Source organism: Polypterus senegalus, chromosome 17 (assembly GCF_016835505.1).
Source record: "Polypterus senegalus isolate Bchr_013 chromosome 17, ASM1683550v1, whole genome shotgun sequence".
In the NCBI taxonomy this organism is placed as follows: Eukaryota; Metazoa; Chordata; class Cladistia; order Polypteriformes; family Polypteridae; genus Polypterus; species Polypterus senegalus.
In genome coordinates, this window is record NC_053170.1 from 878,544 (window position 1) to 890,961 (window position 12,418).

A 12,418-nucleotide genomic window follows, 5' to 3' on the forward strand; every position below is an offset into this window, starting at 1 on the left:
AGTTTTGGAATGTTGTCTGTCCATTTTCACTGCTCAATACCTCCACTAACGTATGTACTCCTTTGCATGCATGTTTCGTGGTGTAGCAGTGGAAAAGGTCCCCCCTTAAACAGTTTCCTGCTGCGCCACGTTCCAAATGTTGTTTAGGCTATTTAAACTGATATTGTGGTATAAGAAAAATCCATATCATCACAAAAATAAAAAATGGTTTTGGTATGAAGCGGTATACCGCCCAGCACTACTCCTTAGTCTCTCAAGTATAGTGATATTAACCCACAGTCGATAGTCACCTCAGTAACATTAGTTGTACCTTTTTATTTTAACTTGTTGTTCAGACAGCTTTAGAATTTGATTAAATGTAAGCTGGAGCAGTTCATTTTAGTTTGTTAGCTGAAATAAACATAATCAGTGTAAGTCTCTCCCTCAGCTTTATTCTGGAAAGTTCATAATGTGACATGCATATCTGATGTAGGCCTACATTTGTGTAGAAAGCATTGCATTCAAATGCCCTTTGTCAGCTAACCCGGACAGACAGACGGTGGGTGGGCTTTTTCTTCATTTGCATTTTAACAGATGGTCCCTGCCCTGCACCACCTCTTTGGTCTCTCACTGCATTATGAAGTGTCTGTCTCATTACAAAGCGTTTTGTGAATCCTTGTTCTCATCATCCAAACTGTAAATGAAGTGTGTTGGGGAGGTGCTTAAGGATATGGACATGTTGCAGGGAAGTTTGTTTCTCCGCTTGTTTTTCCAGGGGTATTCGTGATGACATTGAAGAGGAAGATGACCAAGTGAGTCTAACCTCCCAGTTTTTTCTTTATTTATTTATTTTTCTTTTTTGATATATCTCAGTAATCATTCCTGTGGTTTAGGCAAGTAGTCACTTGTTCATCAAATATGATTTTTTTATTTTTTTTTATTTATAAAGTTTTCTTCTTCTTAAGCACAAAAGCCTTTGAAACCCCATCTAAACAAATACATCTTGAAAAGTCCTTGCTCTTTGTTAAATGGACCGGTTGATATTTGTGTCATTCATTATTTGTTTAATGTCTGTATGAAGTCTGCATGTTCTTCTCATGCTATTGTAGATTTTCTCTAGGTATTGTGGTTCACATCCTTTCCAAACATGTCTGTCTCAGGTCTCTTGTTGGCTCTAGTTTGGCCCCATTGAATGACTGTGAATGTTGATGGCAGAGTGTTCCTTGTGCTAGGCTACAATCCATTCCGTTTTTGCATTCTGTCAAATATGTTCAGACTCTAAAGATCATAGCGTTGGGTTCTAAAACAGATGCTTAAATGGGGTTTTCTTTGTTGTATTTAGTATGTTGAAGGCTTATGAATCCTTCTTTGTGTAGAGTCAGTCAGTGCCAAATCAACAAGTGTTCTGGACTGACTTTCTCCGATTACCTTCATAGTTGCTGAAATAAATGGCATTGCGCCTGACAACAAGTGTGCAAAATGTTAGGTTTGTGTGTTAATTAGTTTGTATTATATGGAGGCTTTAAAAGGGGGTGTGCCCCTAATTTTACTAAAAAAATGACAATGCTCCATAAGTTATACATTTTGAGCTACTAATGCTAGATGCATGAAGTCTTCAGGGATTGCTACCTAGTATTGTTTGTCTGTAACATATAAATAGTGTGTCCATAGTTGCATGTTTGACTTGTTTTTCTGTAGAGCAGCTGTTGGCCCTCTGTATCTCCACACTAAATCTTTCAGACTTTGACAGGTTTAACTCGTACTATTGTTGAAGCTTTAGCTCGCTATAGGTCTCCACCAAAGCACGTCACATCTTTCACGTTTTCATAGGCATGACTCCTGTTATAGTTCTTCTTTAGTGACTAGGTGTCTGTCTAAAAGAAATCAGACTTTGATTTTGGAGGCATGTTGTGGATCAGTCTTAAATCGGGGGGTCTGTCTCACAAATACAGAAGTTTTCTGTGTTTGTGTCTGTGATCAAAAGTGGTGGAATGGCAGCATTTGTGCAACATTGGAGGAGGAAGAGGATGTACAAGCAATATTTATGCATCCTCGTGGTCCCTCTAAGGCTTAAAGTTGGCCCAAGAGAAGGATGTGTGTTGGGCCCGACTTGTGCACCACTTCCATCATCGGGAAAGCAGTTTAAACTTCTAAATAATGTGACAAAGGACACCTGTGCATTATCCAAACTCTACTCAAGTAGTCACCCTTTGTTTGCAGTTTGTTAAATTATCCAACTGGCGTTAGCAGAGTATGGCAGAATAAAGACATTGGTTATTTAGGCATGAAATACATATATAAATTCACAGATACATTTTAGGTACTTTTGTACATAATGCACAAGCACTTATTTCAATAGTTCGTGTCTGTTTGTCTTTCCACATTTAACAGCTCGGACCCCCAGTGGACTAATTTTGTTGAAATGTGGCACACTGTGTCTTCAAGGAGATTTATTGAGGCATTTTTAATTATCGCCAAGATACCTCGAACAGATTACCCTGCACAAAGTTTTAAAATCTCTAAATTTCCTATTGAAAATTATCAGTGTGGTTGTGAAGTCATCTCTCTTAAAACAGAGAAACATCCTACATGACTTTTAACTACAAATGAATTTACTGTTTCCATCTTATCTTGACAGCGGTTACATCAACTTGTATATTTTGTATGTTTTCATCTCACTTCTAAGGGCAAACAGATCCCCAGTACAAGTTATTGAAGCACCAGCAGGCTGCATGCATGGGTAGAAAGATACTCTCTTTCATTGGCTGTTTGCGTGGGTGGCTGGACGGGTAGTTAATGCAGCATCTGCAAGTCCAGCTGTGCATGTGCAGAAACCTTTCTATCAGCACATTGTTTCTACTTGAAGAAGTCTTCTCAGAAGCTTGGTTAGAAACTGAAGAGAACCAGTGCACCACCATTTTCACATTTCATTTTCCTCCCGCATGGACTGGCACCAGTCCATAAAGTTTTTTTGCCAGTCTGCAAACAGGCAAGCGTGGCAAGTATATTGACCGTGTTATTGCCTGCTGCCATTCTCTGAAAAGCTGGCTATGAATTGTCAACGTGGAAACAACCCACTCTTCTAATCTCTTAATAATTGATTCACAGGGAATCTTCAGTCTTTGATCAAATGTTAATCAGTCAAGCCACTTAAAAGTCCTCACACAGTCCCCTGGTCCACAAAAAGATTCTCCAACTAAAAACAGTCCACTTGTCAAAATGGTTGAAGACCACCATGACTTAATTTAACAGTTAGGAAGATCATTTAAGTACAAACAGTGAAAATAAAATATTATGTAGCTATGAAGTACTCCGTAGAGTGACCATTTCACTGCCACTATATTATATTAGGTTTGTCACATGTCCCGGTGACATGGACAGTCCAGGTTTCAGACTGTGCTTCCCGATAAAAAGATGAAGAATATCAAAATGTCCTGATTTTAACAGGCTGCTTGTCTAATAAAGCTTTTCAGTGCTCCATACGTCATCACAGTAGGCATACAACATCATGAAACTCCCAAGATGGAACTCTTGGATCAACAGCTTATGTTGTGTTTAAACAGCATCACAGTGAGGAACAAGAAGCCGCCAAACATGGAGCACCGGCATTTATTTGTTTGCGCTTCAAGCACTGTGTGCTCATTCGTCAGAGGCGCTTCTCCCCCACCCTGATCCCTCTTTGCTGTTGATGAGCTTTATGTTTAGGCATACATGCTGCACGAGTGTCCCCATTTGGGACTTTGATGGTAAATTCAAAATCTGGTCACCCAATAGAGTGCCACATTCACCAGATTGCCATAATGCCCACTCACTGTAATAGTTTGCCGTTCTGTTATTCTCTATCATTTGTCATAAGTAGGTTTGTAAGTCCCATCTCATGAAAATTACTCCAGACATGCCCGAGCACAGGAGAAATTCATTACAAACGTGTTTGTTTTTTTTTTTAATTTGCTATTCACATTTTCACTGTGCGTGTTCATGTGTATGTATGTGTGAGTGAGTGAGTGTGGGCCCTTTGATAGACTAGAGTCCTGCTGGGATAGCCTTGGGCCCTGTCATTCCTGAAATGGAGCAAGAAGGTTCTAGAACCTGTCCATTGAGTGCCTGCACAAGCCTCAAATGCACCTCGATGTATGCCATGTGTACGTTTACTGACTTGTTAGAATTGTTTTACACAGCTCTGTTGTATTGTAAGTAGTCTGCCTCAATGCTATGACCTGGCACGGTTGATACCCTAGTAAATATAGTTTGGTATAAGGTGCCAAGTTTGTATTTTGCTCATTTACTTTTATAATTCTGTTTATGGTAGACTTTGTCATAAACGCACAATATGCAATTTAAATACAGATGTGAAATGTTTTTTTGTTTTCATTGTTAATTTCTCTCTGATATTCTCATATATGTATACTAATAAAAGGCAAAGCCCTCACTGACTGACTGACTCATCACTAATTCTCCAAGTTCCCGTGTAGGTAGAAGGCTGAAATTTGGCAGCTCATTCCTTACAGCTTACTTACAAAAGCTGGGCAGGTTTCATTTCAAAATTATACGCGTAACGGTCATAACTGGAAGCTGTTTTTCTCCATATACTGTAATGGAGTTGAGCTGGATGGCCGTGGGGGGCGGAGTTTCGTGTGACGTCATCACGTAATCACGTGAACTGACTATCAATGCAGTGCGTAGAAAACCAGGAAGAGCTCCAAAAAGCGCTGAAGAAAACATGCATTATATAATTGAGAACACAGCGAAACAATAAGAAGTGAGCGAATGACGTATACAACCATATTCATGAGTGCTGCTACTTCAGAAACAAAGCACGGTGTAAACCTAAAGTTTAAGTTCATAGACCGGCTGCCGCTGGTGTTTGTAATTTAGTGCCTGCCCATATAAGGCCGTCCGTCAGCGGCAATCCAATAGAAACACTGCCGCTAAATATTCACGGGTGAAGGACTGTGCTTATACAGACGAAGATGAGATGGTCAGGGTGGTGTTTGGCACAATCTCAGCGAAACTGCGAGAGAAACTTAAGTGCCGGGTCTTAGCTGACATTACCTACAGCCGTGGACATCACACGAGATGGCACCAGCACAGCTGAGAACCTTCGATGCAAGAACACCAAGCGGCTCACGTGAACTGACGCAGTGCATAGACAAAAAGCAACAGTTCCAAAGAGTGCTGAACAAAAACCGAATTACACAATTGAGAAGGCAGCAAAAAAATATGAAGCGTCTGATACATACAAACATATTCATAAATGCAGCTACTGCGGAAACAAAGCACACGGTGGAAAAAGTCAATGTCCCGCTAAAGGAAGACAGTGTAAAAAAAAAAAAAACCTGTGCATGCAGTGTGTCAGGTCTCAGATAAAGAGGAAGACGAGCTGTTTATTGATGCAGTAAGAAACAAATCAATGAATGAAACCTGTTATCTTTACAACGATTGACAAACACGGAATGAACACAACACATCCTACAAATAACCTGATTGAAAGAAATAATGATAATCAAATCCTTGATGACACAACACTCACAAAACAATTACTGTATATTGACAATCTTATTTTTAAAATGTTTCCTTTTCTTTTCATAACTTCTTTAACACAACTTCTCCGCTGCAAAAATATATATATCAAATCTACATACTCTCAAATGATGCTAATTGTAGAGCAACATCCGAGGTTCGATTCACACTGAAACGCGCTTCCGATTCTTTATATCTCCTTGGTTTGGGACATATGAAAAAATATGTTAACGCAGAATCATGCTATTTTTAAAATCTTTCCTTTTCTTAGCACAAGCACAGCTGAGAAGCTTTGATGCATGTACTTTATAACAAAAAATTTAATCACACTTTCAATTCCAAGCAAAGGGGAACTTCTGATAATGCATGATTTCCTGGTACATCGATTACACTGATGCACACATCACAGCTACAAAAATGTTAGAGTCGGAATAAAGCGCGTTCCTACGACTAATCGGAGGAAAATTTCATTTCAAAAGACTACCCGACGGAAGCCTTGATAAAAGTGTGGTTTTGTGCACACTGAAAAGCAAGCAAAATTAGAGGCATTACAGAAAGCGGGCTTTGTGGCTCTTACTGGGGATCATTGGACTTCCGTGACCGTTAGTAATTCTAATTACATCTAATTACAAAATGTTCAATGATCACACTGTGTTAGCCTAATGTACAAAATAATTTTGGCTAAGGTTACTCAGAGTTTAACGATTAAGTTGGTCAAATTACCTTTTGTTTCTGCCTTATTTTTTTAAGAAGAAAAACTGCATTTTATGTTGAAATTTTGGTTATTGTTTAAAGACAATACCATTCTGAAAATGTACTTAAAGTACTTAAAATACCACTTCATTTTTAAGTCTGCCCAATTTTAACCAGGGATGATATTTTTGTTTCTGTTTTAAATTCAAATGCAGTTTAAAAGCTTTTTTTTTTTTTTCTTTCAGAAATTAAAAGAGCTTGCGTTTACAATATTCATGTCCATGTCTATTATTTGATTCTGTCGCCCACTAAAATCCTTTTAAATTAAAAAAAAAAAAAAACATTTGTGCTTTGGGGCAAATTTACGTGTGCAATTACATGCGATGAATCAAGATTAATTATTACACAGCCTCTAATTAATTGGATTAATTTTTTTTATCAAGTCCCCCCCTAATATATATATGTAGATTTGTATGTGTATATATGTGTGTGTATATGTATATTACATACACACACACACACACACACACACAGGTGCTGGTCATAAAATTAGAATATCATGACAAAGTTGATTTATTTCAGTATTTCCATTCAAAAAGTGAAACTTGTATATTAGATTCATTCATTACACACAGACTGATGTATTTCAAATGTTTATTTCTTTTAATTTTTATGATTATTATATATAATTATATATATTAATTAATAATAATATATGTAACTATATATTATAATTATAATATATAATTACATTGTCAATCATGTTACGTTATTATTAAAATGTTTCCTTTTCTTTTTCATAACTTCTTTAACACACTACTTCTCATTCTGCTAGTATATATATAAATCCGATGTCTGTCTGTACGTCTGTCCGCTTTTCACGAGAGAACTACTTAAGGGATTTAGATTGGGTTTTTTTCCTTATAATTTACTTGAACATTCCGGTTGGTTTTGTGACCTCTCTCATTGCGTTAAGTATGGTTCACTTGCGATACTGATTTATTTACGTGCATCTGGAGATACACAACAGTGGACCAAGGGAAGGGGGCCGGGGCCGTCCTCACTCGCGCTCCAGCCTCGGGGCGTATCTTACATCCTCTTAGCTAGTGAACAAAAGCACTACTTAACGGATTTAAACTGGGTGTTTTTCCTATAATTTGCTTGAACATTCCTGTTGATTTTCTGACTTCTCATTGCGTTAAGTATCCTAGTTTGCGTATGGGAGCGATGTATTCACGCTGATCTGAGAGAGAGGCTGTGGGCTGAGGAGAGGGGGAAGCGTGACGTCAGGAGCAAGGAGCTGAGCGTGGCCCTCCACTCCCACGCCAGCCTCCATTTGAGTCGGTCTACCTGACGCCACGTGTTGGAGTGTACCTTTACCTTTGCTTAGCTAGCGATACCGGCTTGTTTATTGATTTTTAAAGTTTGTCTTGTTTTGCTACTATGTGGGCGGAGCCGCAGGGGATGGCTTGTGCCTCATAAATTAGTTTGATTTCTTTCAGACAGGCACCGAGTCACTAAAGAAGAACTATAACATGAGTAATGGCCATCAGGTTTACTTTGTCTTTTGGTGTAGAGTAGCTTTAGCTCTCTATAGGTCTCCAACAGTTTTGAGAAAGCCATAAACTGGCAAATATGCAGCTGTTGGCTGACTGATTTTGAAGTTAAAGCCATGTCATACTAAACAATCCCCAACAGTTTTGTTCATCAAGTTTTATCAATTTAAAAGTTCTGACTTATGGAACATTGTCCTTTTTAGAAGCACTCGTTTTTACAATAAAGTGAGTGCCACACTCTTGTCTTTTAGAAACTCCTGAAGATGCAAGCCTAACATTGGGCACACTCATTTTTGGGTACAACAACATTATCTCCATGAAGTATGAAGCAGATCAGAGATGGTTAGTTGGGAGGCCTCTATTGATTTTACTTGGATTGACCCTGTTTTGAACAAAAGCAGATTGTTTTGTGTCACTATGAAAAGTGTGAACTTGCATTTATGTCTGTCTTGTTAAATCCTTTTGGCTCACACAAACTTGCTCCTGAAAGGTATGGTAGTAGGAGTTGTTTGAATAGCAAGTAGCTCTTAATGCAGTGAACGCCATCTCCTGCATCCTTAAACTGGGCTAACATCCTCGACCGAAATTGGACCGTTCACTTGAGGTGGGATTACGTGAAGGGGGCACTGAGCTGATTTCCATTCTCTGACCTTCATGCTGCTGCCTGCTTTACCTCTCAGATCTCTCATCAAGTTAGTGTTTGCATCAAACAACAGAAACCTTGGAGGTTATTGCAGCCTTTGCTGAGTGTTGGCCGATTATTCTTTATTGTTCCTGTCTTTTCAGTTTTATCAGGGATGCTCCATTCATTGGACATTTGTATCAAGTACTGTATTGTGTAGTTAATCTTCTCTATTTACTAAATTCAACCTAGAAAGATTTATGAGGAGTATTTTCTGTGCAGTCACTTCAAGAAATGGTGAAGTCCCGGGGAAACACAGCTTTCCAGATGACTGTATTCATAGTGCATTCTGCACAGTTAAGGAAGCAGTAAAACTGTGAGCAGCAGAATTGACGTGTTGACTGCACAAAAACAGACGGGCTTTAGAGAGGAGGAGTGTCAGGTGCTCCTGCCTTTGTTTCTTATAAAAGTAATACAGAAAATGCTGAGATTGGGCCTACTGTCTGCAGCCAAGGGCTGTAGTACCGAGTGTCTCTCAGTCTGGCAAGCTACCCTGAAAGAAAATAATCGGTCTATCCATCCTAGCCACTTGTGACATCTCTGCTGTCAGATCTTTACATTGAGCATTTATGAAATACAATACAAAGCACTCGGCATGGCTTCATGTCGATTAAAGCTTTTTGGGCTCATTTTGTGAGTAACTGAGTGTCCAAAGCCTAGAGTGAGCACACTGGCTTAGAGAGGTGCAGAGGAGTGTGTCTGACATGTTTCTTCTGGGTCTGTGTTACTCCCTCTGTGCCTTTATTCATGTGAGTTACTGGTAGAAAAGCTGCGTGCAGATATGCTGTCTTAATGTTGTGCTGGCCCTGTTTAAAGGTTCTCGTCAAACACGTGCTAAAGGTTTTGTTTAAACTTCCTTGTGTTTTATTAAGAGCACTGGGCTTACAGACTGGAGAAAATAAAGTGCTGTGTAATTTCAGCAGACTTTTATGTAAAAATATTTTCGCAATTTTAAATAAAAAGATGTTTGCAGATGTATGAAGTTGCTTGGGATGCATCATAGTGATGCTTAGTGTCACTTCTTGCAATTTAAACTGGCACCAGTTGTGACTTTGACCTACACAGAAATGTCAATCAGTTCAAGTCCTCTCAGCTTCTTTGTGTGTGTATAGAAATATCCCAATCCTGCCACAGATGAGTGAGTTTGGAGTCTTTCAATATAGTGACTGGTGGAATAGTCAGTTATTTCATTGAATCTGGGTGTTACACATTTGCAGTCTGCTTCTTAGAGTAACACACAGCAATTTCATTTACTGGTGAGCCATTGGAAAAGCGACCTTGATACAGCTTGCTTTAAAATCAACTTGACCTATCTGTTTGTATTGTTGGTGACTGTAAACCTCTCAGCCTTGCTACTTGGCACAGACATTGACATTTCTACCAGTTTCTCCCACTTTGACGCTGTTATGTGTGTTTTCTGCAGGAGGCTTACTTTCGTTACATGGCTGAAAATCCCACTGCTGGAGTAATCCAGGAGGAAGAAGATGAGAACATCGATTATGACAGCGATGGAAACCCTATTGCCACTACCAAGAAGGTTATCTATCCTCTGCCACCTGTTGACCATTCAGAGGTACTGCACACATTTCTTGAGTCTAAATCGCTCGCTCTGTACTGCGTACTCTAGACAGGCTTGCCTTGCTCAGTATGAATTTACAGATGGCATCCATGTGAATCTTTAGAAATGCTAGCTAAAGATGAAGAATTATTGTGGTAATAAATGTTTTAAACTAGACACATATTGTATATTGGTAGTTAAGAGAAATTACACCACAAATCTAAACCCAACAATGCTAGCATAACAGCTGCATGTGTTTAAGTACCATTTCGTCTTTTACATGTGTGCATTCTTCAGTGAGGCTGACCTAATAATTTAAAGTACATAAGTAAAGAAATAGCCATTCTGAATTTGTAGAAAAAAACATATATCATTACTTACATACTCTGTTCATTTCAGCAAGTAACGGGGTTTGTTAATACTCCAAAACACACATTCTGGTCTTCATTTAAATGGCTTCCTCAACAAGATTTGTCCATGTGTCCTTTGCTGGACAGAATGTAATTTCATTGAATATTTGGTATTACAGTCAAAGGGCAAACTTACTTTTTTAGGGCCTTGTCCTTTAGCCCATTATGTCTAACTTGTATCCAGGTATGGAAATCATCGGGGTCCTTGACTTGTTTGGGATTGTAGTGTTTGTCCCCACAAACTAGCAGTCTCAGTGTGGTGCGCCCGACATCCCCCTTTTCCTGATTGATTTTGTTTTTGCTACAGCTGGGGTCAGTGCAGTTCAGTATTTTGAATCTCTTTGATCTCTCTCTCTCTCAAGATTGACTACCCGCCATTTGAAAAGAACTTCTATGATGAGCATGAGGAACTGTCCAGCTTAACACCCATCCAGGTGGTAGAACTGCGGCAGAAGCTGAACCTGCGGGTAGGTCCATAGGTTTTTTGTTTTAATTGTAAAATCTGTAATCAGTTTCCACAAGTAATCATAAATATCCTGTTAAATAAATGGACTTGGCTACTCTTGGCATCATTAATGGAGGATTGCTGTTTGTTTGATTTTTTTTTTTTTTTTAGGAACTAGTGGCTGAATATTACATTAAATGTTTTATTTTCATCACATGCTTACTGCTGTTTATTTTCCTTATACAAATTGTGTCCAGGTGTCTGGTGCTGCCCCACCAAAGCCATGCACCAGTTTTGCCCACTTTGGGTTTGATGAGCAGCTGATGCATCAGATACGCAAGTCTGAATTTACACAGCCCACTCCTATCCAGTGCCAGGTAAGCATTGAGCAGCTGGTAATTAGATATTCCTCTTCATTCAGTGCCAGGCACACTATGGCATGTAAAATGCAATGATTGAGAAGCACTTCATTTGTTTTGATTTTTTTTAATCTTTCAGGGTGTGCCCATTGCCCTAAGTGGCAGAGACATGATCGGCATTGCCAAGACCGGCAGTGGTAAAACCGCAGCGTTCATCTGGCCAATGCTGGTGCACATTATGGACCAGAAGGAGCTCCAGCCAGGAGATGGTCCTATTGCAGTTATTGTTTGTCCCACAAGAGAGCTTTGTCAGCAGGTACTCATGCATATCATGTCCTGTAACTAGTGAACTTCTGAGATTGAGTTGTATTCAATGGGTTTCTTTAGTGGGATGGCTTAAGGATGCTGTGGTTGGTGCTGCTGCTGCCGCCTCACAGCTATGGAGTTCTGACTCTGAACCCCAGGCTTGGTGTTTGCCTCAATGAAATGTTCATGTTCACTCCATGTGTGCATTTTTCCTTCCCCAGGTTCATTGGTTTAGCTTGCTGATCACAAAGAGAAGTGTTAGATTAATTGGTCACTTTTGTGTAGGCCATTAGATGTGTGTAAGGATGTTCCCTGCAATGGACTGGCACCTTTTACAGGGTTTGGTTCCATCTTTTGCCTAACACTGCCAGGATAGGCTCAACTCCTTATGACTCTGCTCCTGTGTGGCAGATTAGTAAATGGATGTCGTAAGACTTATCTTGCATTACTGGTCAGAGCCCTGGCTTCTTAGTCTTGAATGGCTGGGCTCTGTCTTTTTTTCTACTAGAACTACTAGCACATAAAATCTCCTCCAGATTCAGAAGCAACTTGTATATTGCAGTCTCATTCTGATAAAATAATAAGCTCTTAAAATATAGCTGAGATACAATTTCGCTCTTACATGGACGCATACACAGTCTACTGAGTCACACCCGAAACCCAGGTAAAATTTTAGAACTTAGTTTTCAGTTATTTTGAAAAAAAATATATATATATAATAACGCTAGTTTTAGGTTTTCAAAGATCATTACATTGAGGTTGACCTTTTCCAAGTCGCCATGACTTGTGTGAATTATTTACTTATTGTGCCAACAGATTCTTTTTAAATTTTGCAGTGTGCAGTTGTATGTGCTTCCTTTTTTGCTGTGTCATTTCCTATAACTGTGATACAAGTGAGCAAAATAAGAGT

The 12,418-nt window shown here is 39.2% G+C and overlaps 1 protein-coding gene across 3 annotated transcripts in view; it reads left to right on the forward strand.

The window, feature by feature from the left end:
• ddx42 (DEAD (Asp-Glu-Ala-Asp) box helicase 42) overlaps positions 1-12,418 on the forward strand; it is a 35,206-nt gene that overhangs the window by 17,227 nt on the left and 5,561 nt on the right. For 2 of the 3 annotated variants that reach the window (XM_039739890.1, XM_039739889.1), the window contains exons 5-9: positions 755-791; positions 9,854-10,003; positions 10,761-10,865; positions 11,101-11,220; positions 11,342-11,518. In XM_039739890.1, coding sequence (XP_039595824.1) covers positions 755-791; positions 9,854-10,003; positions 10,761-10,865; positions 11,101-11,220; positions 11,342-11,518 — 589 coding nt within the window. The remainder of the gene's footprint in view (positions 1-754; positions 792-9,853; positions 10,004-10,760; positions 10,866-11,100; positions 11,221-11,341; positions 11,519-12,418) is intronic. The other variant, XM_039739891.1, reaches the window with a different exon arrangement.